Source organism: Neurospora crassa, linkage group V (assembly GCF_000182925.2).
Source record: "Neurospora crassa OR74A linkage group V, whole genome shotgun sequence".
Lineage (NCBI taxonomy): Eukaryota > Fungi > Ascomycota > Sordariomycetes > Sordariales > Sordariaceae > Neurospora > Neurospora crassa.
Window position 1 is genome coordinate 2,123,646 of NC_026505.1, and position 27,906 is coordinate 2,151,551.

The following is a 27,906-nucleotide window of genomic DNA, read 5'->3' on the forward strand; positions in this document are numbered from 1 at the left end:
TTCTCGCCCACCATCAAGATAATAAAGATAATGGGATTGGGGTTCTGGACTGTGTAATTATTGGTCATTTTGTCAGTCTAGCTCCCGTCTCCTGTGATGTTGATCTCCCCCGTATGTATCCGAACCAGGTTAAGGACCTTGTCCCTGGTCCCTGCCCAGGAAGGGCTCGCGGGTTGGAAATTGGGACGCCGTCTATTGAGCATTTCCCAGAGCTCAAGCGAGCATCCGGAAGCGAGACATGCTGTCGCAAATCTGTTCTCGCCCCTGGATGTCGTTTTTGTTGCCATCTTTTTTTCTTTTTCCATCTCTCATGATCCGAACAGCCAGTCATATCTCGTCTGAACATCATACAAGTGCGGGTTCCTGAAGAGCCGATGCAGTGGACAGGCGAGGAATGAGGGTACGAGGCAGAACCCACGAGGCCTGGATCCGTTGTCCCTCGGAGGACAGCACGAGCTATTGGGACTCTAGCATGGCAGCTTGATCCACGCACCGTTCTTTACAGACGGCGCTGGTGCTGTGCCCATCCTATATCTCGTTCTTACGCATTTTCCACTTTTCCACTGTGTCTTGGGGTGTACGCACTGTCTTGAGCGGAAGCCATCCGAACGTAGGGAAATTGCATCCATCGCTCTGTCTACTCCAAGACATGTACAAACTTGATGATGGGCTTTTTGCTTTGGCACACTGTACTGTAGCCGGGTGAACCACGAGTCTTGTCAACGGTTACACAACGGGTCGGAGGAGTTCAGTCAGTCGCACGCTAGGTAGCAGACCTAGGTAGTTACCGACGTTGTCTCGCGGACAAGGCACCAGATTGGGGAGCCCACCACCGCACATCAGGCTCTCGAGTCGAGTCTGGAGCCTCCGAAGTGGCACTCTTCCGTCACTGCTTGTCCCATTGCCAGGCCAAGGACTGCCTATTACCTCAAGGGATCTGCCAGAGACAAAGTCCAATGGCCAAAACGCAACCATACCTGCCATCCACGATCGCCAACGTTCAAACTGACGTCCAATACGATTTGACGCGCATCGAGGACTGTATGGGTATGCGCCCAGCCTTGTTCTTGTTGCAGTTGTAGGGACTCGAGGTCGCAATCTCAGTCTTGGTCGTGGTCACGATATCGTGAAGGTGGCCGTATCCTCTGAAGTCAGGGAAATCTAAAGATATTTTTATGCATTCTTGGTGCCGTGCAAGCCGCTGCGCATACCCGACATATTGGATGTGCAAGCCTGCCGCCCGCAGCGCCCGGATGGTTCCATGTAGTACCGTAGGGACTGGCGCTGCAATGTGCCCCTTGGGTGCTGCAATGGTGCAGTGGCTTGACATGTCCTCATCACCCACTGACTGAAAGGGTTGATAACATAACTTGATTGGGGTGGCTGCTGGTGACGGGACCCGTCCCCACCAATGGAAATCAAGGGGGTTGCAGCCAGCGCGGATGGGTGTTACTGCAACAGTGGACGGCCAGTGCGCTAGAGGGCCAAAAGGGCAGAAGGGTGTTGCTCAATGTGTGTTTCTTGCACCCCAAAACAAGGTGCACAGCCTTATTGCCATCACCAAACGGAAAACCTGGAAGCCTTCTTTGTTGCAATCGGGGCTTCGACGTGGAGCTTAGTGATGGCCTCCCATCCGCGATGCCATAATTGAACGTTTTCGTTGCTTATACGATGATGTGTCATGTACCGTAGCTTATCTTGCGTCCGAAACGGCTTGCTAGTATCTGGGGATAGTGGTGGTGGTGGTGGTGCAGCTCCGTGATGTGGAATCTCGTCTCGAGATTGTGAAATTATCACGGGGCCTTCACGGCGAGTCTGGAACAGCGGAACTTGCCCTGGGCATAGATTCCCTCCGCTCGGTAACCCGTTCCCATCGCATCGCGCTGCCTGCTGTTCGTCCGGTATTCGTCCGGATTGCAATCCGTGGTCCCTGGTCAAGTCCTGGCCGGTGCAGTGCCAAGCGACGAAAAGCGGAGTACATGGCAGAGAATGTCGGGCAGAAAGAGCGCCGTGTCGGGGAGGGGGGGGGGGGCATGGGCGGGGGGCATCGTGGGCACCGGTGGACGGACTGGGACACTGCCATGGGGGCCAAACAATGTGTGTGCACATGCGCTTCTCCCAAACAGGTAAGGCAACATCGAAGCGATTTCGCAAAATCGAGCCTCATTGTCGAGTTGGTGAGTTTGGCTTATTTGGCGGTCAAGAATTCGATATGTACGAGAAATGACAATTTGCAATTTCTGGCGGGTTTGCGCTTGTTACGGTCGGTTCAAGCGAGTCGGAGCCGATGCCTAGGTAGACTAGACAGTCGAGACTAGATTGAGAAATGGTTCTTCACCGCGCGAGTGGACAAGAAGAGGAGTTTGCGAATTTGCCATTTTAACAAAAGTGGTGAACGTGAGGAAGAGGGGACGTCTATTCAACACCTACCTATGGCAGCCACCGATGAACATGGAAGCAGGCAAGAAACGAACCGCCTTCAAGTTCTGCAAGAACAATTTGCACGCCCGTCTGCACCTTCCCCGTACGCGGTGTTCATTACCTAACGTGCAACTGAAGTATCTACCTCTACGTAGAGGTAGGCATGCACAAAGGGTACAATCTAGTGCGCTGTCCCTTCCAAACGGGAGTTCGATATCTACATTCTCCTCAGCTACACTGCACTGCAAGTACTTAGGTAGTCGCTGTATTCGTTTGCTCTGAAATTTTCACACGCACCTTATCCCCAGATCCTGAACACCAAACGAAACAAAACGTAACAAACCCCAATGTTACCGCGGAGCCTCGCTCGCTACACTAGCCTTGTTTTCGCTTTCCTCAAGGCGTCGTCATTATCGCCATCCGCGGGAAAACTCTGGAAATGAAGATGCAAATCCGCAGCAAACCAATTTGACCAATTGGCTCGTTCTACTGCCGCAATAGTATCTAACCAGTCGCGGAGTAGTCCATGATATTTTTTGCGTATGCGCCTGGCTGTAAGCGTAATCTTTGCATCATTGACATCGACTGCAATGCATCGAACTTGCCCACGTCGTTACGGGGAAAAGGCAGTTTGCAGAAAGCAAATTACAGGCTCCGCGGTGGTGCAACCGGCAATTCGGCTGCTGGAAGAAAAAAGCAACCTCACACCAAGGCATGTGTTCATTATACTAGTGTACCCAGGATTTTGACGATCAATTGTTCGACAGGCCGAGTCAAAACAAGATATGTACCAGACCCGTGATCGGCGGATTTTCCGTGCCTGAGCCCCGAACCTCCTGGGCGGAGAGGGCGGAAACGACGACGAACCGTTCCCCCGGCGACCCCAAGGTGATGGAACTCGTGCGGTGGGACGGACAGTGCCCGGTGCGGGCGGGGCAGTGGGACATGCAGACAAGCCTGCCCCGCCAGAGACAGGGGCACTGCAACAGGGCTTCACTTTCGTAGCCATAGCAAACCTCGGCCCCAAATCTCGAAACTGAGGCCGATGGACATGGAGAAGCCCCGCCCCCCTCCGGAGAAGGCCGGGCCCCATCGCACACTCCCACTTTGACTCCCACGCAAGTGGAACACAACACAGAGGGACAAAAGTCTCGTTCTGAGGCCGGGCTCCAGTCATCTCGCCGTCCTGTCCCGCCCGGACTGCAGGTCTCCGGAGTCGATCGCCCGCTCCGAATCCGAACTCGAAGAGTGATAAGGTGCCGTGGTGGGTTAGTGACCTAGGGAGGGGCACAAGCACTTGAAGAGCACGGCCGTCTCGAATTGATACTTGATGGGTGCATGCTGGTATCAGACGGTATGTACAGTCATCCATTCATATCGTGCTGCGATTTGTCCGATAACACTAGGTGACAACCAAGGTGGCTGTCATCAGGCTCCGTCTTTTACCATCACGGTCCCCGTGTCCGAACTCCGTCCCTCGCTGTTCACGAGACAAACATTGCAGACATAGGCACGCACGCAGTGGGTAAAGAAAAGAAAAAAACCACCACGCTACAAACCCTGGGTTTTTTGGTACAGATCACAACGTGTAACGTCAGTGGAACCGGGTCAAGATCTGCGTTGCGTTCAGCCGACATCAGGACCAATCCCATCGCTGCGTTCCCAGATAGATCTAGTCGTGGCTCACGTCTGCATGCCGCCAAATCGTAAGCTGTCATTGGCCCTTTTACGTTGTGATTCAAGGGGCCCAAGATGATGCAAATTGTTTCTCTGTGTGGGGAAAGCCAAAAAGGTAAAATCCAAAAAAAGCAACGATTTGCCCAGGCGCTGCAACCTCCCTTGGTCTTGGGTCTGTCAGACAACAATCCCTACGCTGCTCCCGCACCGGGACCACACCCGCAATCACACCTATATTACAGAAGGGCTGTCGGTATTATAGCACATCCCGTGGCCTATGAGGATGCCCGCTGGTCGTAATGGCCTGGATCAGCATTATTACGCGATTATAGTAAAGGGATCTCTCTTGTATAGCCATGGAGGCCCTGTTCAGTTCCATGTTGTCGACACCGCACTTCATGTCACCGGATGTTTACTGGTCTTCCACGCGGTTTCAAGGAAAAGGATTATATCATAATACCAGGGGGGGGAGAAGTCGACAACCTTACACCGTATGTGTGCCCCTACACACACACGAGAAACAAGGCTGATATAGCTCTCCTAACCCAGGATAAAATTCAATAGACATCATCCTCGTTTCACCAATCCCCGGCTTCGCTCCCACTCGTTGTTGTCGTTGAGGTTGGAAAGGTCATCTGGCTGCCTAACTAACTCCAAGATCCATATCGTGTCCCTTCCACGATCAGTCTCACGTACTATGTACACTTATACCGGGTCTCACAACTTCAGGGGTATCCTATAATAGGAGTTGGAGTTCCACTTAAACATCATTTGCAACGACGTCTTCATTCCGATGACCGGATCGCGATGCAAGCAGCCGGGATCACTGGAAGGTACATCTGTCCATCCATACCACTGGGATATTGTTGCGGAGCCTCGCGATGAACTGAATACAGAAAAACAGAGAGGAAAAAGGGGGGTCAGTAATGTCCCGATATTGAGTTCCTGTTCCTTGGTCATGGATAGCTTGTCTAGCCTATCTCAGTTCATGCATTCCTCCCCCCTATCCGGCGCAGGTACCCAGTCATCCAGCGGTCTTGGCTTGTTTAGAGGCAAGTTCGACATGTCGTACAGACTCAGAAACTGAGAAGGCCAAGAACTCTGTGTCTCTGCTATCGTGGGACTTTCACTTCGGTTTCTTTTCTGACTCTCGTATCTGGTTTACACGAGTCAGCCGGACCGGAGTCTCTCCAAAAGCAAACTACCTACCTACTATATATATGATCCTCTCACGGCCAAGAGTTTCTCCGATATCATGATGACGACGACGGCGACAATCTCATATTCACAATGTCTGAAAATGATTTTCGTGGCAACTTGCCTTCCCTATGAAGCATGATCGAGACCAAAAGAGGCAATCGGGATTTCACCTCAGGGGTCTTGGCGTATCTTTATGTCACATAGGTAGGTATTTACAACATTTCAACCAACACAATAAACAGTATCGCAGTACTTTTTGATGCGAATTCGGATGCCTCAGGATTATTGTCCAACGCGAGCATAACTTGAATCAGATCGACTCAAAGATCGAATTAAACCAAATGGTTACCTACCGCAGGAAGTCAAATCAAGCTTTATTTTTTTAGGTTCATGTCGTTGGAGGCAATTGGATGTCGTGAATTGAGGCAGTGCTCAGCCCTATAAGGTACCACGGGCAGTCCAGCCCCAACCTCAGTAGTCTAGTGCACAGTACGTACCGTAGGAAAGTTGGTGACGACGAAAAAAAAAAAAGAGCCCCTCTTCATTCACTACAGTGGCATTTCTTTGGATTTTCAAGGTTACCTACTCATCGCCTTCGTTTTTCCCGAAGTTGAGATCACTTCCAACATAAACCAGAGAAACTCCTAACCAAGACACACACGAACGGACGAAACTGCTATTCCGAAGTCGGGTTCATGTTTGCAAAAAGGGGGTTGGCAGTCCCTTTGCTTTGCGACGACGGGAATAAAGTGGTCCTCCCTCCCTCCCTCCCTCGCCCCTCCCGCGTGCCTGAGACCGCGGCTCCGACCCGTCTTACCCGCCAGGCCCGCCCACGCCGCCCAGCCAGGTGATGCGATGGAAACGTGAGCAGCTCTTCCCCACGAGCCCCTCCGCGCGCCGCCCCATACGGTCGGGCCAAACGGTCGGGACAACTTAAGCGCTTTGAGCTTGTGAGCCCAGTGTGTCCCAACAGTAGGTAGGTACGTTCGCGGGCCGTTACCTAGTTTCCGGGGTCTGTTCGGTTTGTGCGGATGCGGAGTTTCTTGGGTTCAAATTTTCCTTACTTGATATGTCTAGTACATATCCCTTTTCACCTTTTACTGACCTCACCTAAACCGGACCTGCTGTCAAAAGAACCCATCATGATTGGTGGGCTATGTTTTATCGTGGAAGATAAGGGGGTTAATGAGAATTGTGTCAAGTCCACACTTTCTTCTTCCGCCCTTCCGTCGAAGATCCGAACTCGGCTCGTCCAGATTGATGGAAGTGAGCAAGGGGCCAAGGGTCGTTTCCCAATCCTGCGGCCTAGAAATGGAAATTTTTAAAGTTTTTTTCCATTCCATCAAGTGCCTCCTTCTATGCTTGCGGCGGTCCTTCCAAGGTTTTACGCCATACGCCGTAAGCATGCACAAAAGAAGACACGAATACGGGTTAAAGCATGTGGGATTGGAAACCCTGCAAGTATTGGCCGTGTACCTGCGCTTAAACTCCAGCACCCGGCTCCAGTGGCGGCTTTCTCTCATCTGCCGGTCCGGGGCAGTGACCAAGCTTGTTGTTGTTGCCTGGCTTTGGCCAAAAGCTATCTCTTTGTGGCTGGTTTACAATGCCGGTTGGGGCGCTTCACACAGTTTTGGATAGGACACGTGAGAAGCGCGCGAGGGAGGATAAGGATGAGGGGATGCGGGGCACGGGCAGATCATGATAGTTGTCGTCGCCGGAGCTAGGGAGTTTGGCGAGGATTATGATGAAGCGAGTTGTGACGGTACCTTGGATTAGGAAAAGATGAGGCGCGCAATTCAGCTCGTCAGTGTCTCTCGCTCGCATTGCATCCTCATCCCTCACCAGCTGGTTGCATGTCAGTAAGTTGGTCTGATCTCGGGTTTAGTCCGCCGCGGCACGCCGGATATCAGAAACCACTTCCCGATGTCTCTCCGAGTAGATGTCGCGACTGCTTTGAACAGCGAGAGCGGGAAGGGAAGTCGCAATTTCCATTTCCGTCACCGCATTTGAACGACTCACCATCAGGCCGGGCAAGCTGGAGCCGGCTCCACGTGAGATGCTGCAAGTGAGATTCAAGTTCGTGGAAAATTTGTAAAAATCACCTTGCCATTCCCCGGTTCCTCCCTCAGTGCAAGTGTAACATCGCTCGCCTCACAGTCCAAAAACCCACGACGCAATGGGCACACGGACAATCTTTTGGATGGGTAACTTTGAAGAAGTGGGAGTGTTTTGTTGCGATGCGACTCCAAATCCGATTCGGGTAACGATTGCGGTGCCCTGGGGTCGCTGAACCCTTGTGCTACTGTTTTGTGCTTCGAGTTTTCTTGCCCAATCAGACTTCGCCATCATCCACAAACAGTACTTTCAGGCTCGATGGATGTTCAGTTGGTTGACTCGGGTCGAGGCATGGAGATCTTCGGCGCCGCTTCGCACACTCAATTGTGAGAGCAGGCTCTCAATCCTCCCCGGCACCATGTACAGTGCAGCGTGTTTGGCGACAAGTGACAACAGACTATTATTTTACACCCTGTGAAAAGTCACTAGTACAACTACCATGTGCACTACTTTTAAGATGAAAATTACATCACCAGAAAACCCGCCTTGAGGATCGACGGCACACAACACCGTACCTAGGTGGTTCACCCAAGGGTCAAGGCACGAAGATCTGGCCATCAAAGGTTCTGAAAATCATCATCGGATTGGCGTGCCAGAGACAAGTAACTGGCCCAAGACATGCACTCTGACGACAGTGAGCATCAGAGGCGTTACGCTGCGAAGATTATTTGCTTGGATGAGCGACCGGAGTTATTGCATACAATGGATCGTAGCAAGGGGCCGCCTGATTGATCTCAGGGAAATGGAACCGCGAAAGGCTCTGGAGCGATTTGAACGACTGTTGTAGGGCCATTCGCATCACATCATCAAGGTGGTATCAGAGGAAATGAGATGGTTGTTGACGTGGAAATGTAATAACCAATAATCCCCTGGTTTTGTTAAGAGCACACTGGGCGAGATATTGCCTCTTTGCTAGTGTCTACCTATCTTCCCGCCCGGCCATCAACGATGAACTTCAAGCAGTCAGTTCGTCCTGTGAGCTCGATGTGCAACTGCAAGGAGCCAACCTTGTTTGACGCCTTCACGACGCCTCACGCCTCACGCCTCTCGCCTTGTCCTGTGCCGCCGCGGCCGCCGCCGCCATGGTCCGTTGGCTCCGTGGCTCGACCTTCCAGGAGGTGGTACCGCAACAACAATACCCAGGATCTCAACTTCTCCTTTTTCACCAAAACGAAAGTCTAACATAACTTGAAAGGGCGACGTACGAGGTTGGGAAGATACTTCTCACAAACATCATGTATGGCTCCCACTCTGCACAAGCTCCAGGGTCCACGCAATGCCCAAACCCAGGGATATTATCCCAAAGGGGAAAACATAAACGAGAGAACGACCCAGGCCCCTACACTAGTCCTCACTCCCACTTGTGCCCTGGACGCTTCACAAGCCAATGGTGTGCTTCGAAAGTTGCACCGTGACGCTTCTCGGGCCCGACAATACGGAAAGCTGCCAAGCCGAAGCCAAGGCACCAGGGCACCATTCTTTTTCAGACAAGGGCCAAGGGCCCTGGACGAGGGGGGGGAAAGCAGAGGGCGAGGGGGAAGATGATCTTCCCGCGATTCGTCAATTGCCAAGACGGACCCCAAGCCGCGGGCCTTGGTACGCATGGTAGCATGGAGGCTTTGGCGGCTTGGCTTGGAATTGGTAACTTGACGAGACAGAGTCGCAGTGGTAGTCGAGTGAGGGAGGAATCTAGAACCAAGGATTTCTGTGGTCGGTGACAGTGAAAGCGTTCAAAGGAGGTTGGATAGAATCGGTATCCAGCACCATGGTAGTCTCTTTCCCTGCCTCGATGCCATGTTGGCGATATGCCATTGTTCAGGGACAGAAAGAGGGCACCAAGGTTATGTTATCTGTAATGCAGGCTGCGTGTATGTACATAGTGAACAAGCCACCCACAAGTTGGGTATCGACCTTGAGATGAAGCCAAGACTGGTGTATCGTCATCAGCATGGGGTACCTCAAGTCCTGTTCTTAGTGTAAGTGGTGGTTTCTAAGTTTAATCTCGGCCACAGCAGAGTGCAGTCCTGGGGGCCAGAGCAACCCTAATCTCCAACTAAGAGGGAACACAGCATTAACCCCAACAGGACACGGGGTCTTCATACTAGAAGCCCGTCGCATTGGAGATATTGCCAACCACAGAATAACGGGAGGCTGCGTATCGCACCAGGAAACCAAAATACCATAACAAGCAAAGCCATTTGATCCCGTCCGCAAAAGGTTATCTCCCTTTTTTGGGACCCGCCGAGGACCTCTCAAGGAATAGCATCTCGTTTCATGAGCTCGCTTGGAAGAGGAGAGTGAGATGGGAGCGGTGGCTGCCCAGCCTGACCTTGGTCCCGTGAGCAAACCATCAAGCATTCGCCTATCGCGGGGTAGGCAGCCATCAGCGGCACGGAAAAGGGCTAGAGAACCCGCGGAATTGTAGGTACATACCGTGCCATGTCGAAGAGTGGGCGAGTGGCCTGTCAAGAGGGATCTTGATGCAAAAGCACCCAAAGAGGGGTGATGGGAGATGAGAAGGGATGGACAGCAAACCTTGACAACGCAGATCCCGCCCCCCCCCCCCTTCCTTTCCGGCTCATCCAGACGCTGGTCGATGTATGATATTTTCTTCCGTCAACAACTGCCAGTCAATTCTCGATTACCCCATTGTGTATTCGCAAGTGTCATCGCGGGAGGAGAAAGGGCGAGTTGTCCGCGAGTTGGCCATGTCCGTGGGCGGGTCTCTCTTCCCCCGGCAACGGCACCGGCACAACACTTAGCGCGATTCCACTCTCCCCCGGCTGCCGGACCCCCACTCTCCCGGGGCCCATGCTGTGTCGGTGAGGTTCGAAAGTTTCCGAATGACGATCCGGGGCTCTCGCCGACCGTGAAAACCAGACAAGATTGGTGCTTATCAGGACGCAGACTAGGCTTGCTTGCATTGCCCTGATGCAATGGCAGGTGGGGTCTTCTGGGTTGCAAGGCTGTGACGAACAAGTGGAAGTGCGGAATGAGAAAGTGGAAAATCTGAAGAAATGTGACGCTCCGGGGGGGAGGGGAAGGGAATGGGGATGGGTACCTAGGTACGTACTGTACGTACGCAGTGAAGGTACATCGATAGGTACCTTTGCTGCCTAGGTAGCCTGAAGCTCATCGCGATAAGACCTGTAGCGCTGTGGCCCCTTTGTTGGTGCTTTGAGTGGAGTCTATTTGTGTTAGTGTACATAGCGCCGGCACCAGCCACAATCGCAGCATTGCAGCAACGACTTCCATTTCGAATTTGACATACAACCAAATAATGACATCCCGCCGTCCAACGCCTTTGTGAAAGTCGCCAGATATCCTCGATTCAGCGCATAATTGCCATTAAAGAGTCCAGTCGCGTTCAGCGTGAAGCAAAGAAAATTGCTGGCTGCAAAGGCGGCATACCAGTCACGTGTGCAAGTGTACCCTCCCTGTGACAATATACAACCTTGGATCTCTTGAAGTCGACATTGGACAAGTTCTATTTGTTGCAAGTCCATGTCGCACAAACTGCAAGCGACCTTTTTCAAACTTGACAGTAGTAACCCAGTACACCACCATGAGCAATAAGGGGGTCGTAAGGTAGGTAACCAGAGACTTCCCAACCCTATTGCCTTGATTTCCAAAGCCTACCATCAAGTCTACCACATAAGAATGGAAGTCTTCATACGTACATTGTGTGCATCGGTTCCTATATTTGGACGATCAGATCGCTGCAAGGGTTCCGTAACCAATACCACGGTTCCTTGTGCTCAGGCCCCGAATCAATTAATTTATTTGAACAAAAGTCTGGTGCAGGATGGACGGGATGTACGGCGATCATCCTGGAGACACTCATCAACACCGACGGGATGGCATGTTATTCGGAAGTGGAAGTGTGCTCCGACCCGTCAAACTCTCCCTCGGGGAACTCAGCAACACAAGAGGACAAGTGATATCTTGCGCGTCAAACGATACTGACACTGGCTCTCAATCTCAAGTGCGTTGTGCAACAAATACGACCCTGGGAATTTTCCTCGCCATCCACGGTGAGCGATGCCAGTACTCTCCATTGGGCCAAAGTGGGCGGAAGACTCTTAGAAGACATCACACTTTAGGTGTTACTTTTGGTCGTCACTTCTGGCGCGCTTCTCTCGTCACTCCATTCGGCCTCGCCGGTTGCGACGTTGACTGTTGGGTACCATCGTCCCGTCCCTCCACGCCTCCGCCCCCGGCGCCGCCCGTCCCTACCACGGGCCACTCCCGGAGACATGACTGATTTGAGCTTTAACCTTTCGGTGCTCTACCCGTTTGTGGAAGGCCGGCCTCCAGAGAGGGTAACAGAAAATCGCAGCAAAGAAGACATGGAAAAGCTTGTTGGCTTCCATGATGCCATGAGTGCTTAGACTACTGGACGGCTCGGTCTTCTCATCACTATCAACACGGGACTATCCATCATGATGTCGGCTGCCGTTCACGGTGAACCGATGGCGCCCCTCCTTCACATAAGTTAATACTTCCTCCCCACTTCTGGATACTCGAAATCGAGAATCGTGCCACTCTCGGTATAGAATTAAGGCAAAGAGATGTCTGCCGTCTCCGGACGCCCCAAGAGTGAAAGCGGTCTCCCAGACCCATCGGGATGTCGCAAAAATGACCCACTGAAATTCCGTATTGCTTCCTTAACTGAAGCGTACCCCTTTCCTTTTTCTTTTTCATTTTTCCCTTTTCTATTTTCCTTCTTTTTTTTTTTTTTTTTTCTCTCTTTTCTCATACGTGCTCGACATCAGAAAATCCCATGCACCATCGAGAGGCTCGAATACCCTTTGTCAGAAACTTGTCTGGCTCTTGTGTCATCCTTCCCCCAATAGTTGAGGTTTCCAGCGAAGCACCAATGAATGGAAAGAAATAGAGGTAGCTAGGTACATCTCACAAGCCAGGGACACACCGAAGACACTCGTACATAGCGGAATAGGTAGCAATACTTTTCGGCAAGCACCCGTGATGCTTACTGTACTCTTCAACACACAAGATATCCGGAATGTCAGCATGACGTCCCGACTCTGTACGCCCTCGATCGAGCCACAGAATGAGGCCTCATTGCATAGTCACACCGGGGGGCCACCGATCAAACTTTCTTCTTCAACATACCATAGGCCCTCTTCCAAACGGCTTAGCAAGCAACACCTGGGCACAAAAGGATATTTCTAGCAGCACTCCTTTCACTGACATACCGGATGCTGAGCATCCCGGTCGTACAAACGATGGGACCCAATTTCCCGGGACGAGATGCATGACTCTATACACATCGGTTCGATTTGGACAACTGTTTTCAACGAGTGACGTCTTCATCTCGCCCTCGTTCGTATCACGATATCCTGTTGTACACTTGTAAACCTAAACGAGGGACAAGAGATCTCCATCAGGCCATTACAACTCTGATGATCCCGGAGATGTACCATTTTCCTCTATCGATCTATGCGCCACTATTCAGGGTCCCATCCAGATATGTAGACCGATAGGGGTCCCAGGAACTAAAGGCAGGGACAAGGACAAGGACAGATGAGGCGAAGCCCACGTAGGCCTGTCCGACCTTGCAGTATGTATCGATGCTAAATCCTGAGCGCAGTCTGGGCGCTCGCATTCACACGAGTTTTCGGTTCCCAGCTGGATGGTTCGGTAGTCCCCTCCCCCCGCGCCACCACCATTTCTGGAAAGGGGAGGCAGTGGGACACTCCAGTTCACTGCAGTCTGGCCAGACGTTCATGGTATGTATGGGTGTACTTTGGCCCGGGCCAGACCATTAACAGCCGATAGCTTCTTTTCTTTTGCCGGCCATCGTACACTTTACCATTTTATACTACCTAGTGCAGTGTATATCTAGTCTCAACGTCTGTGTCTTGTTCGGGCTCATTCCCGAATGGTTTCTTAAACGAGGTTTCGAAGCTAGTGTTGTGCCTGCTATGCGCAAGCCACAATTGCGGAGTTGAGACCGTTTCGGTTCAGTCAAGTACTTTGGAGGAATGAGATTGGGCGGACGGTTTCAAGGTTGAAGGGTCCAACTGAACCAATACAAGTCACCACAACACCTAACATAGTGTGTTTACGTTTCCAACAGGAAAAAAAATAAATAAAAAAACAAAAAAAAATCTGCACTTGAACTGGTCTGATTGTAATAGGCTCGGAGCAAGTTCGAGGAGGAGCATGGTAAAGGAATATTTTTCGGAGGCGGCCCTTGATTAGCTCGGTCGGTCAGATGTCCACGAGGTGCGGATTTCCGAATCCTGGCTAAGATCCTAGTGGTGTTAGTCGTCTATAGTTCAGTTGGAACAAGACCATGCCCCTGCCGAACGAGGATTTTGACCATAACCAGGGCTTGAGGTTATATGTATTGGTCCGATAAGCCTATCCCGCAAGCAATCATACCAATCTCCAAAGGTATACCCGGAACAAGTCAAAGTCACGCAAGATTGAGAATAGTGTCAAAGGAAGATCTGGACCTCTTTGGACCCTTGCCACCCCGCATCCTCGAGTCTAAACCCCATGGACCGGATAGGTAAGATACGTATTATGTAAGTATGTATCATCTGGCTCCTTCCCCGGATCACCAAAGTCTTGGGTACTTCTTGCACATCACTCGATCAGATCATACCTTTGGATCCCAAATCAGCACGCTCTTTCCGCTTATTTTTGCCGCATTCGTTTGCCTTGCAGCTGCCGTGCCGCGGTGAAACAAAATGTGTGCGATTTGTGTACTTCAGTCCTAACCAGGATAGACACCAGCCATCCTGGCCTTGTGAGGGTAGAACCTAATCAGCCATTATCGTGAGGTGTAGTCGCGCGTCTCTCATGCCCGGGCCCAGTGGCGATGTTTCTTTCTCCCGTGTAAACTGAACTTCAGCCTTTTGCTTTCTTGGAGGAGCAACGACCTACGATTGCCGAACCGATGATGATTGATGAGGAAGGAACAATCAGTCATTGGTAATTACGGAGTATGCCTACCACCTTCCAACAAAAAATCAGGTGGGACAGGTTAAGCAAGACGTAAAAAGTGTAGTAATCACAAGTGAAGAGCTCAACTTTTACGAACGGCATTTGCGAATGATCTGCACAAGAGGATGAAATGGCCACCATCCGACAACGAGCAAGAGTAAACTCCGTTATATGGCGTTTAAGTTTGTCTCGTATAAGCAATGCTTTACGCCAAGTGTGAAGAACGTGTGGTAAATGCCGACGGAGTCATGGGGGCCAATAGGGGATAAGTATGTACATCACCAGGTTTGATCACTTCCCTGTATGAGATATCCATATGGGCTTACTATTCCGATATCTGCTCGAGTTCCAAGTAATGCCTACTGTAAATGCTATGATTCGTCCAACCCGTCCTTGCCGCCATTCAACAATTCACCTCATCGCTTCCGCAAATCCAGGGCCGACTACGTCTGAGATGAGAATACTTCAGGCAGGCCAAGGCCAAGTCCATCTCCCTTGGACAGGACGCAAGGGAATGTCTTGACAACACGTAGCTGGTAGTTGGCCATCCATTCATTTTTCCCACTTGGCTAAGATTGAGGAAGGTACGCATGGAAAGAAAAGCGTACATCGGTCTGGCATTCGTCCATTTGCAGACCTCGTTCACCACTCACGATGCAAGTCGTTCTTCGTGTCTGGACCGACAACTACAGAAAGAACCGAAGGATTGACACCTAAGGTGGTCGATCGTATAACGCCAATCATCGTCATGATCATCAACGGGAGTGTGAGAGAAGCAAAAGCCACTGACGAGATATGTGCCAAGAGTAAGCCGGGTTTGGTTTGTCGCCGACGAAAAAGCCTCCTCCTGCTTAACCGCTTCGAAAGGCGCCAATCCTGATGGTCGATTGCTTCTTGGGACTTTACCCCTTTTAGGTGCAGCTAAGAGATCCCAGAAAAGGTGGTCGCCTACCAGGCGCGCGCCTCATGTAGTTACTGTCTTTGGTTAAGTCGTGAGTTTTGTTGCGCGAACTAAATCGCGGACAGACGGATTTGAGGACTGGGTCCTCTTCGAACGACTTGGGAGACAATTAGTGGGATACTCATTCAGTGAAGTGCCACTGCTCGTGTCGACAGGTGAAAGAAGGCTCAAGTAAGGATTTCACAGGTAGACTCTCAATCGTCTTTCATGAGAGCCCCAACCTTGCAAAGAGATACCCTTGGGAAACGTAACAAGAACAACATGAACTGTTCATGAGAGTAAGCCGATCTGCATCATGCTGGGTGTGTTAGAGTTCCTCGGTACCCCATCATGACAAAGAACATAGGTACCAGACAAGGGGAGGGATAACTTCACGTAATTGATTCAGCCCTCACCCCCGTAGGCTTGCTCACGGCCAACCTTGGCTTCGATACTCGTCGACCAAGATATCCCCGGGACCATAGTAATTATATATCCTTTAGCCTGGCTTGGGCCACAAGTTGTAGAGGTACTTTGGCTTAGTACCCGGTAACGGATCACACTTACACTGTCCGTACTCTCCATTAACGCTGCGCGTCTCGTCCCGGGATATGTTGTCGCCTGAGTTACTTTGTCAGCTCTGATCAACGCCGCAAGCAAACGAGCCAAGAAGATAAGATTTTCAGCGGTGCAAGAGCGCTTAGTACGGGGAAGGTGTAGAGGCAATGGGGTGAGATATCGAAGAGCTAGATAGCATGCAAATCATAGATCAGAGCATATCCAGCATCGAATAAAGCAACAAACAATAAGCTCAAGAAGTAACAAGACCGCCGACAAGGCCGATGATAAGGAGCAAAGATGACCCAAAACTCTGATATGTAAATCTATAGGACTAAGCAAGCTCAAATTTGCTCATCAACAAGCGAAACCAACGGCCCAGCATCCTCTTGATCCTGGATAGACTCTAGGCATGTTTAAATAATCCTCAAAGCCATGTAATGACTGGCTTGCAGTACCCTTGCGTCCCCAGGCCCAAACAATCTCCTTTGAAACTCGAATGGCCAGAATAGTCTCAGTTTTCGACGTGATACCCTGATGAAAGGGGAGGGACTCTCAGTTCGCAGATTTCAAACGCCATAAAGACGAACCAAGCTGTCGAGCATTTTAAGCGCCGATAAAAGCAACCTCTGCTTGACTATCCAGCGCCCTTCTCGTTCTTAGGGTGATTGACTGGTGATCGTTCTTGATGTGTTGTAGGCTGGCCAATTTCGCTGGTGAACAGGAGGTTCGTTGCGCGGTGACTTAGGAGTCGTGACGAGATCGTGAAAGGCGGCGTAAGATGGAAGCAACCGGGGTCACTCCGGATATCAGTCTAAGAACCCTGGTGCTTTATTCCCACAATGCTAAAACAAGGCAGATACCCAAACGCCATTCGCCGTTCCAGATTTACAAAACCATCCTGCCAGTAGAACACCGAATTATGTGAAGGTTCCAGAACAGAGCAACGAAGATAGAACAGTACTAATTCGAAACTCAGTTATCGACGAACTCCTTCTGCTGGTAGACGCAAGAAACCATGGCGTGGTCACGCTCGTAAGGCTCTGTGGGTGATTGTTAGTTATTGTTGGCTCTATCAACCAAAAGGGAAGCGGATGGACGTACCAAGAGTCAACTGCTCCTTGGGGAAAAACTTGTCCTCACGGAGCTTCTGGACCTCAGAGGCGAAGACCTGCTCGGGAGGAGCAGTGGAGTCAATGCAAGAAGCCTTGATAGAGATGAGAAGACCACCACCCTGCTTCAAGAAGAGCTTGGCGTTGATGCCGACAATTCTGAAATGTGTTAGTGTCAGGCACATACAGTGTCAAGGATCTGTATAAGTCGGCTTACCTGGCCTGATCGGGCTGGGCAACATCGGCGAAGATGACATCGACCATGGGGAGCAGCATGCGGTAAGCCATGGGCTTACGGGCATCCTCAACGATGGGGATGACGTTGGTGCGGCGAGTAGCCATGTTGATGAGGTCACGGCCGGAACGGTGAGAGAACTCGACGGCGTAAACGGAACCAGTAGGACCGACGATATCGGCAACGTGAGAGACCGAGGTACCGGAGGCAGCACCGAGGTAGAGGACCTTGGAACCAGGCTTCATATAGATGGTTTCAAGACCACCGAGGATACCGGCAGCAAGCTTCGAACGGAAAGGGTTCCAAATCTGCAAAGTCCAATGTTAGTCTTTGTCTGAGGCCACAAGCTGGAAAGCCTGGAAAACGTACGCGGTACTCAGTCTTGGTGGAAGCACCACCTTCCTCCTTAGAGGCGTTCTCGACAGAGATTCTCTTCTCGCCATAGACGGACTCGCCAGGGACAAGGTTGACGGTAGCGAGGAGATCCTCCTTACCACCACGAGCGACGAAGACGCCCTTGTGACGGTGAGGCTCGACGATGACCTTCTTGCCAGCAGCACCACCCTTGGCGCCACCGCGGGCACCACCGCGACCACGGGTAGCACTATACTCATAATGTCAGTCAATGTCTTTGGAGTAATCAAGGGTTTTGAACACAAGACGTACCCGCCACGGCCACCACCGCGAGGACCGCCACGACCACGGGGAGCACCACCACCACGGCCGCCTGTTAAGTCATTGTCAGTAAAGTGTTGCGTTAATGTGGTTGCTGTTGCCATCGCATGTTGAGTCGAGTTGCGATATGAAGTTCGACTGAAATCGCCATCCTACTACGAGAAGTCAAGAGGCATGCATGGCGACCACGGGCCGCAGCAGACGCAGAGACATCTCTCAAGATGACGAACAGAAGCAACGACATAACCGCAAAGACCATTCAGGCGATGGCATTGAGGCCAAACTCACCACCGAAGCCACCACGGCTACCGCCACGGGCGCCGCCTCTGCCACCACGATCACCACCGAATCCACCACGACCACCGCCACGGGCGCCGCCTCTGCCACCACGCTCGAAGCCCATTTTTATAGAATGTGTCGGTATTGATAAGTCGGAGTCGGTATGAGTTGCGATTCTGGGCCGAAACGCGTTGTAAGATCAGTCGTGCGAGGCACAATGGGTTTAGAGTTGTCGCGCGGCGCTGTCGAGGACTCGGAAAAGAGCTTTTGCTGGAGCTGGGTGCAAAATTTCCTGGACATGGATTGAAAGAAAAAAAAGCGGGGCACGAAGTCTCATCGCTGGAGCACTTTTTTTTCCGGTCGAGGCCTTCTGCCTTTGCAATTGGCTGTCGTCCTGGCGTGGCGGTCGAGGCTCTCCAGTTTGTTGCGGATGCTATCGTGCACGGCCGGCAGTCCAGGAGGCAGGCTGTTATCGGCGCTAGCACTTACTGTCCCCGCGTGCACGTGCCTCAGGCAAAGTGACGGTCCGCACGAGCCACCTGCGCAGTGCCCACAGAGCCCTAATCGCGAAAATCGGTTTTTGTACGCCAAAATTGGAACCCATCACCACCTCTGAACATCACACTTGGTCGATTCCCCGTCCTCTCATCGACAAGCAGGCAAGATGGTGAGTAAATCCCTGCGAAATCCGCCGAACGAGAGAATCGCCGCCGTTATTTTGCTTCAGGACAGTTTTCGGGCTTCTGCAGCCGAAATGACGACGAAAGTCTCAACGGACGACAATGACGGCTTTGCGAGCATTGCGAGCACTTGGAGGAGAGGGAATCGCTGACCGAGTCTTGTTCAAAATCGCAGGTTCGGTACGCTGCGACTGAGATTGCCCCGGCTAAGTCCGCCCGCTCGCGCGGCTCTTACCTCCGTGTCTCCTTCAAGAACACCCGTGAGACCGCCCAGGCCATCAATGGCTGGAAGCTCCAGCGTGCTCAGAAGTTCCTCGAGAACGTTCTTGAGAAGAAGGAGGCTGTCCCCATGAGACGCTACGCTGGTGGCACCGGCCGCGCCGCCCAAGGTACGACTTACTCGATATTTACATGCACAAACACACCCGAACCGGTACATCATGCGACGACGACGACGACAGTGGGGAGGACAAAGTGGCGGGGGAATAGGGGGGCATTGTCAGCATGATGGAACCGCGACCGACCGACACGAAACCGCAATCGAATGGAGGACATAGAAGACACGGTGCTGACCGTTTCTTCGTCATATAGGCAAGCAGTTCGGTGTTTCCCGCGCCCGCTGGCCCGCCAAGTCCGCCGAGTTCCTTCTCGGTCTCCTCAAGAACGCTGAGGCCAACGCCGATGCCAAGGGTCTTGACACTGGCAACCTCGTTGTCAAGCACATCCAGGTCAACCAGGCCCCCAAGCAGCGCCGCCGCACTTACCGCGCTCACGGTCGCGTACGTCAAACCCGGAGATACCCCCCTGATTTCTGCTTCTGCGCCGGCAGATAGACGATCAAGCCGGTCATTGGCTAACAGTTATGTTTTAGATCAACCCCTACATGTCCAACCCCTGCCACATCGAGCTCATCCTCACTGAGGCCGATGAGGTCGTCCAGAAGTCCGAGGCCGTTGTCCGCGAGGAGGCTCACCTTTCCTCCCGCCAGCGTGGCGCTCGCGTCCGCCGTGCCATCACTGCCGCTTAAATGCGCTTTGATAGCTAGGTGATTGGACGAGGGGATGTTTTGATTGAGGGCTTCACTTTTTTTCCGGAACGGTGTACGCGAGCATGGCATTTTTCGGGTCAAGGTCACGATTCCAGGGAAAAAGGGGTCGATCATGAATACTCAATAAAAGAATTTGAGAAAGCATGACACGGCGAAACAAGTAATCATTCAAGCCCTGGCGTAATTGCCAACGGGACGCCAAACCGAACTGCGGGTTACCTGAGCTCTGAGAGTGGCTGTGACGTACCTGTCTGCCCCTGATGCAGAGCCGCATGATGTTCAGGTAGCTAGCCTTCCCGAAACGATACCCAATCCAGCATCCCCGAGTTCAGTTGGATGTGCCCCCTTTGCTGCGTGAGAAGTGATGCTTGAGCAAATACAGCTGCTATTGAGGTTTCGCCACTGGGGGTATCTTGGGTATTGGACAGTCGTGGCTGTTATGATATCATAACCCTTTTGTATGAAATCCACCGATGCTTCTTATCTCTTCACCACATGTACAACAAGCCTTTGGTGATCGCACATTCTTCCCCTTGAGCACCCAGCGTGCTTCCAATGGCCGATCAGGGAGCTCATATAATTGTGATCATACACATAACCAAACAGATTCACCGCCAGTATCTAGATGAGTAAATGGGACTCTTCAGCCCTGCATCTCTACGTCTTCCCCCTCTCCACCTTTCCTTGCCCTCTGCTCAGCTGCCCTCTTCTCCATCTTCTTCTTGCCCTGGTTAACCCAGTCGTCATACGCACTTCCTCCCGCCGCAAGCTTCGCCGACACAACACCCTTGAGAATTTCGCCCGCAAACCCAACAAAGTTGTGTCGCCTCAGGGCGTTCTCAAACCGCCAAGCCTCACGCTTGCGCTCCTCGGTTGCCAGCAATTCCTCATCAGCAAACTCGCGCGCCCGAATCCGTAGGTCTCGAATCATAGCCAGCAGGTTGAACCGGATCTCGCTGGCGTCATACCTGGCAATGCGCCGCTGCAGAACGTCCATCACCTTCTGCGGGAAGTCCTCCTGGGTACAAGCGCCGTGGCTGATGGGCGCCGGCTGCAGGCCGTCGAGCTCGTAAAGGGTGCCGCCGATTGGTGAGTACGCAATAAAATGAAATGCGTCTCCTTCCTCCTCGTCGGGCCGACGCTGCGTCTCGTCGATAAAGGGACTGCTGCGCGCAAACGAGTTGTGCGTGTCGCGGATCAGCTCCGAGTTGGAGAGCGCTTCGCCGCGGATTTCGGCCGGCAGGGCGATGGTGAAGTCGCGGAAGTCGCGAAGCTTGTCGCCGATGTCGATGTACCCCGCATCGCCTTCTTGGGAGACGGACGGGTCGGCTTTGTTGAGGAGCACGCTCAGGAGCGCCTGCGTGCCACACGCGTTCTGGATGGTCTGATGAGCGAAGAAGAGTCGTTCGCTGGCGTCGTAGTCGAAGGTGCCATCGAGAGGCTTGTCAGTCCCTCGGTAGGGCTCGTTTGTCGGGTACTTGAAGAGGAAGATGACGCCGTAGACGGGGTGCAGCTGCGCGAGGGCATCGGGTTCTAGGGAGAGGAGTTCTTCGAATTGAACACCTTTTACGCCGAGATTGGTGAGAAGGTCGGTAAAGACGCCCTTGAAGTGAATTGTCAGTCTTGAAGTCCTGCGCATGTGCGTCGGGAGGTACCTTGACGTGGACAAATGGCCAACATACCGCATCGGACTCGACTGTGGACAAATTGTCAGCTCAGAACTTAAAGCAATGTAGCTGGGGTGTCGCAGCCCAACTTACTGGTGTTCCAACCACCACTCATTTTGGCGCAAGTTCTGCAGATTCCAAAAGATGTGGTTTGAAGCCGTAGATGTGTTGGCGTAAGGTGACAGATGTATCAGGAAGTTGTTAGCTTGTGGCGGGGCAGGAGCTGGCCAACGGGAGAATCGAGGGTTAAATCAGAACAGCAGAAAGGGAGCTAAGTTCAATATCGCTCGGTAATATTTTGATTGACACCTCGCTGGCGGACATAGATGCTGCTGAACACAGAAATAATATCAATCGTTCCAACTCCGTACGGCAACAAGCTACAACTGCAAACGTTACGGCGAATGTTCAATGCGATGATGCAGCTCGCGGGCCTTCGCCAACAGCGATAAGATAAGCAGGTTGCTGTTCAGCTTCGTCACGGAGCTTGCCCCTGGCTACAACCAGCTGGCAACACAATCGGCTAACAGCTGTTCGTCAGCTGTGAGGGCATTATCACCTGGGCAAGCATCCTTCACAACTGTCAGTCCAAAGCTCAGGAAATGCTTTTGATCGTCTCTGCTTTTCGTGGAAATAACGACGCATTTCGACATTGAACTTCCTTTACTCCTACTCATCATTATCGCGATCCAAAAGCTACCAAGCAGACGGCTCTAGGAATTGGAGCATCTTGTTAGACACCGTCCCATATTTCCAAGCGTTCGCGCAATCACCGACAGTGTTCCATATGGAGTCGAACACATCATGATCCACAACATCGATAGCAGCCATACGGACAATTCAAACGTAACATCCAAAAAGGCCCAAAAAATCAACAAAAGAATATGACAAGAGTGGGATTCGAACCCACGCCCATTGCTGGACCAGGAAGCTCAAATGAGCAAAGTTCAAGTAGACCTGAACCTGGCGCCTTAGACCGCTCGGCCATCTTGCCGTTGCGAATATTATAAAATCGCAGCGGGCATGGTACCTATAATCAGTCATCTGGTAACAGAAGGGGAAAAAAAAAAAAAAAAAAAACGGAAAGGAAAACACCGTGTTTGTGATGGCTGGGTTGGATTTGGGTGCTTAGTATGAGGAAGGTTCAAATTGCGAACGTATCAAATGCTCCATTTCACCTTGTTCAGCGTCGGTAGGTGCGTTGTTCTGTCAAGGTAAGAGCGACGACAAGGAAACACGCATGCGGAAGTACAGGTAGAACTGAACCTGCTGGGACATCGTGCCTGTTGATAAAGTTACAACCTGGACTGCTTGTTAGCTCGAAATCTGTGATCATTTTCTCTCTGTGTCTTACATCCAGTTCATGCAATCCACTCAAAGCTTGAAGCTTAAGCTTAAATTTCTGCGAATATGTAAAATCAGCTAATGGTGATGCGTTTATGACCCAGTGTCATGCATTGATTTCAAGGTGTCAGTACGGCATTTAGGACGTCGTGAGACACATTTCATTGGGACTAGCAAGTTCATGTTAAGTGACAAGCCGGTATCAGACTGTGTGTAAGTTCGTCTACCAAAATGTTGAAAGAGAAAAGGGGTGAGCGGGCTGGCTCAAACCATCGCTATTTGGCAGACAATGTCGTAGTTCACTAGAGGTACTTACTCACGGGGTGAGCTAACAAGCAATGTCCAAGCTACCTACCCACCGATGAACCAAAGAGCAAAGCTTCACCTCTTCCTTTACCTACCAATCGACAACATGTGATTTGCACTTGGCTTCAGTTGAAACAATTTACTATACCGTTCAACATGCTTGGTTTTGATACCTTTGAGCCCATCTTTTGACAGAGAAGGGAACTCTATAACAGTTTGTTATATGACGGAGCTTTCGGATTACTTGGGCCGCCCGTAGCAGAGCTATCAGACAATTTTGCGGAATTTGCGGTCCGATCGTCGGCGCGCAAAGAGATATGAGTGATAATAACGACATAAAGTGAGGATATATGAACATGAACAACAGCTGAGGTTGTGTGATGCATGGCGAAAGCGAGGGATCATACAACATGATCTAGGAGGTAGAACAAAGGGACAAGTGAATGTAGAAGAGATGTTTTGAGAAGACAAAATACCAAAAGCCATCAAAGAGCTCCTGCTGACTACTGCTTACATGTTCCCCCAACACTACATAGCCCAGCTTCACCGATGGGGTCTGGTAGATTTCAACAATCGATAAAGGTTAAAGTATGATAGCTCCGGCGACGAGCGTTAGGGTGCAGAAAATGGATGGCGAAAGGAATAGCGCGATATGAGCTTACCGTCGCTGGCCATCACTTATCTGGAGAGTATAAGCTGAGTCTCCACCCTTCTCTTCGAAGCTACTCGAACCTGGCTTTTCCCATTAGTACGATAAGTGGTCGAGTCATCTCTCTAGGCACTCTTCTCCTTTGCTACCACTTCAATGTATCTCTTCCTTATTCTTGATTATTATTTTCCAATCTTCCAAGAGGGGTCTTTAAGAGATCCATCATTTTTCCCATTGTGGAAAGCACAATTTGCTGCTATTTCCGGATGTCACCGTCAGATAACCAGGATAACGTACTGTCTGCCTGCCTTATGGTATTAGGTACGTAAACGTTCAAGTGAAAGTAATCAGACACCTGTAGCGTGATGTTGGTCTAAAATAGAGGTAAGTGACTGAAGAACTGAGTACGGTATAACGGTCAATGGACGGGACTAAGTGTTCAACTGAGGTGGATGAGTGACTGGTGATTTCCCGAGTGGTTGTGCCTGTTGGTAAGGGGCGGAAAGAGCGGACGTTCAAGACTCTCCAGTCTCATACCTATATTGCATGTAACCACGTATCATGCTTGTTTGAGAAGGTTTCAAGGCAACCAGTTTGTGACGAGCCTGAGATTGCGGTGAATTTGGACCTCATTCAAGTAGCGTGTCGTGTCGTGAATTTCTTCAGGCCACATCAAGGTCAGACTTCGGCAATGTTCATTAACATAGGTAGAAGAGGATGGACGAGTGAATGGCCCCCAGCCGGAATTCTTTTCGCGACGGAGTCCTGTGACATTGACATTACGTTTGGAACACAGCAAAGCATTCTGGGACATACAATGGAATTATTAGCAAGTCCGGATCAAAACCTTACTGTCGTCCACTGGTCTTACAACTCGTGCTTTCTCTTTTCCATGTCCTTACCTTCTTCGTTTTCTATACTGGAACCCCGACAATTTGATCCTTCTCATTTTTGCAAGGTCCTCGTGCCTTCTCGATCACGCTGAAACCTTCGGCGATATGTTCAAGGAAGGCATGGGTTGCGGTACATGCCACGCTGTCAGATACTTTCGCCCGACACCACTGGCCTGACCTCAATCAATTTTGAGGATGGGATACATTCTGGCTCTACTGCATGTTACGTTACGTTATGCTCATGAGATGCCCTCCTTTCCGTCTTCAGAGTTTTGATCCTTTTTCTCTTGGCTGCCTGGCAGTCGATCAAGGTATCGTGGCCATGCTATTCTTATGGGATCATCCAGTCGCAAACAGCTTCGAAAGCCTAAGGTTACCATCTCAGTTTCCGAAGAAGAATCTAACTTTCTCGCCTATATTCCTGATTCTCAAGCCAATATGTATTATTGAGCCTCATGTATGGGCCTTCCCTGGTTCACCCTGCCTTGAGCTGGGGCGAGTCAGATACCTGTGCTTTATTACCCATCGCCGGCGCACCAACGGCACCTTGGAGTTTCGTTCACTCTGTTGTTGACCGCGGTGAAATCAGGAAATTGAGCATCAAGTTTCCCCAAGAAGAGCCAGCTAGGTCCTCACTGGATTCCATGTTTCCACTCTTCCTTCGTTCTTGATTCTCGTTTCCCTACTCCAGCCTCACTACTCTCTTTCTCTTCACTCAGTACCACATACCGGATTCACCCCAGTTAGAGTTTACAAGCTTTTGGGGAAGAGTCTCAAGGGATACTCAAGCGCTCACGACTATCATTACCAACATTCATACTTAATCAGTCGAGTTATTGATGAGTGACCATCTTTACCAGTATGTAAGTCGTGGCACCTGATCTTGATCCATTAGCGGCCGACCTGGCAGGCAGCTTCTTACATTTTCGGACTGAACGTAAAAAGCAATATCCAAACATTCCGCAATCGTTCATTCCGATTTCTTTTCCTTGTCGCGGCCAAGGCTAACACGTGTAATCCCAAGATGTCGTCTATCCGGACACTGGGGATGGATGCCCCGAAACATATTCACGCCATGTCAACGTACGCATTAAGCTCACTGTGAAAATCGAGCCGAGCTGGTGACAGACTGACACGAATGGATTTAGCCCGGAACAGAATTTGTATCTACCGGTGAACCTTCGACCGATAGCTTGTGTGTACATTATGCACATAATGAAGGGTACTGCGGGATTGAGCCAATAGACAGGCACAGCTAGAGAAAGGAGGGCACCGCAGTATCCCCGCCGTAAAGAAGGCGCGTGTACTAGCTCTAGGTTGGAACAAGTGGGCATGTAGCGAGAGAGCTGACCTTCAGCCCCTAGTAGGGTACAAACAGACTGTTGGGTCGATGTAGTCTACCTCCCATGATGTTTGCTCCAATCAGTTTCTTTCCGAGCTGTTGACCACCTACCTGGTAATCTAGGGATGACTTCGATCTTTCGATCGCCCTCCTATGGGTATTCGGGCACCTCATGGGCACCCAAGAAGTTGCATACACTATCCTCGGGCTCCACCTAAAGGGATGGGGGGGTTCGAATCCCAAGGGCGAGAATGATGGGATTGTTCAGCTTACTCCTTTCCGAAAGCCGAAAGCAGATGGCATATGATGTGAGTATGATGAGATTCCTACCCCTGGTTGAGAAGAAAAAGAAAAAGTGACTGGACCGACCAACCAGGACACGATGGAGAAGGAGATACGGGGAGACAGAACCCAGAACACCCAGAAATCGTCGATGACAACCTTGCATTTCGATTGATTGTGGATGTAAATCGGGCACATCGACATCGACTTTCTTTCGAGCTGGAACTAGGTTTCGTGACTGGAAGAGAAGAGCCGAGAGAGTCTCATTAAGGGAAAAGCGAGCGAGTGAGGTGGGTGATTGAGTGGTGATGATCCTGACCGACTTCCAGTTTGGGTCTTTGTCCTCTTTCCGTGTCCATCCATTCGCTCGGAGAAGTTCAAAGTGCTCCTGGAGCCTTGAAAGAAGCTCGGCAGTTATCGGATGTGGTGGTGAGGAATCGGCCCCCTCGGATTTCTTTCACCTCTCTTTACATAGTAGATTCCTAAGCCCCTCAAGGGTGCTACACATGGGTGTTGATGATTAAGATGGGTTTCCGGTGGGCTGGTGAAGTGATCGGCGGTCTGCCGAAATTACCCCTTCCGCTGCTGTGGTACTGTGGGGAAAAAGGAGCCCCAGCCTAGGTAGGTAACCGCCGAGTTGGGTGAGCTGACAGTAGTGTACCTGTAATAGAGTAGAATAGGTAAGTTTGGAAACTTTCAAGGATGACTTATCCGGGGTACACTTGTTGAGCTGAGTGCTTGAGAAAGATCGAAAGCAGGGTGTTATCGAGATGTGGAAGATGGAAAGGTAAGGTATGTTGAGGTGTGATTTCTGTGATTCGATAACAAAAGTTTTGGTATGATATGGTATGATCGCGCTCTTACTTATCGTCTTTATACTGCCACAGGGAATAGTATGCAACTGAGTGGCGAGTAGCAGACGATAGACAGCATAAAGACTTGATCAGGCAACTGTCATCTCGATGTGAATTTGAGACATGCTGTTAGTGTCACTCGTGGCCGCATAGTAAGATTCCCTATGCGATAACTGTGGTAGCCAATCATCCGCGTCCATATCTGAACAGATGCTTTCAAAGACATAGTGTTCTAATGTGAAACGGCAGAAGGTGGATGGTAGCCAGAGAACAGTTCCTGTCGAGAGATGGATGGATGCCAGGAGGCAACTCCGGTCGCTCGCTGCCGGACGCGCGTTGCTGCTAAGCTTCTCATGGCCTAGGTGAGTACTCTCGATGCAAGTCACAATGGCATAATACCTAGTGTGGATGGGTTTCCGCTTCTAGTTGGGTTCACTATTCCCGTCCCTTCGATGCTCCAAATGGCGGGGTACCTGGGCTCCTGGGTAACACAATGGTGGTTCAGGGCTACACAACCCGGGGACTTGTTGTAGGCCCATACGAGGCGCCGTGGATATGGACGATGTATGTATATGTTGCTCGGCCGAGTCTCACTTTCGATCCTTCGCCGGATCGCTGTGCTTCCGGGCGGGATACAACACCAGATGCGAT

General features: G+C 51.1%; 5 protein-coding genes and 1 non-coding gene across 6 annotated transcripts; 1 reads left to right on the top strand and 5 right to left on the bottom strand.

The window, feature by feature from the left end:
• Window positions 1–1,000: 1,000 nt before the first annotated feature.
• Window positions 1,001–2,048, bottom strand: NCU03700 (hypothetical protein; the record flags this gene model as incomplete). Its single annotated transcript, XM_956383.1, has 2 exons — window positions 1,001–1,348; window positions 1,980–2,048. 2 exons carry the CDS (start codon window positions 2,046–2,048, stop codon window positions 1,001–1,003), a joined length of 417 nt encoding a protein of 138 aa, XP_961476.1.
• Window positions 2,049–6,918: 4,870 nt separating this feature from the next.
• NCU03701 (hypothetical protein) lies at window positions 6,919–7,644 on the bottom strand (the record flags this gene model as incomplete). The annotated part of the gene is made up of 3 exons (XM_956384.1): window positions 6,919–7,143; window positions 7,318–7,357; window positions 7,454–7,644. 3 exons carry the CDS (start codon window positions 7,642–7,644, stop codon window positions 6,919–6,921), a joined length of 456 nt encoding a protein of 151 aa, XP_961477.1.
• Window positions 7,645–16,048: 8,404 nt separating this feature from the next.
• Window positions 16,049–18,601, bottom strand: NCU03702 (rRNA methyltransferase NOP1). The gene is made up of 6 exons (XM_956385.3): window positions 18,200–18,601; window positions 17,903–17,963; window positions 17,606–17,840; window positions 17,219–17,544; window positions 16,994–17,160; window positions 16,049–16,932 (listed from the first exon to the last, which is right to left on the bottom strand). Exons 1-6 carry the CDS (start codon window positions 18,312–18,314, stop codon window positions 16,865–16,867), a joined length of 972 nt encoding a protein of 323 aa, XP_961478.1. The 5' UTR covers window positions 18,315–18,601; the 3' UTR covers window positions 16,049–16,864.
• Window positions 18,602–18,673: 72 nt separating this feature from the next.
• Window positions 18,674–20,909, top strand: NCU03703 (60S ribosomal protein L17). The gene is made up of 4 exons (XM_956386.3): window positions 18,674–18,857; window positions 19,046–19,259; window positions 19,462–19,649; window positions 19,742–20,909. Exons 1-4 carry the CDS (start codon window positions 18,855–18,857, stop codon window positions 19,895–19,897), a joined length of 561 nt encoding a protein of 186 aa, XP_961479.2. The 5' UTR covers window positions 18,674–18,854; the 3' UTR covers window positions 19,898–20,909.
• NCU03704 (ubiquitin carboxyl-terminal hydrolase 2) lies at window positions 20,245–22,015 on the bottom strand. The gene is made up of 3 exons (XM_956387.3): window positions 21,679–22,015; window positions 21,601–21,614; window positions 20,245–21,521 (listed from the first exon to the last, which is right to left on the bottom strand). Exons 1-3 carry the CDS (start codon window positions 21,698–21,700, stop codon window positions 20,562–20,564), a joined length of 996 nt encoding a protein of 331 aa, XP_961480.1. The 5' UTR covers window positions 21,701–22,015; the 3' UTR covers window positions 20,245–20,561.
• A 455-nt stretch (window positions 22,016–22,470) lies between these two features.
• On the bottom strand, window positions 22,471–22,579 carry NCU15093. The gene has a single exon. It is a non-coding gene; the product is annotated as a tRNA-Leu (tRNA).
• Window positions 22,580–27,906: the final 5,327 nt, after the last annotated feature.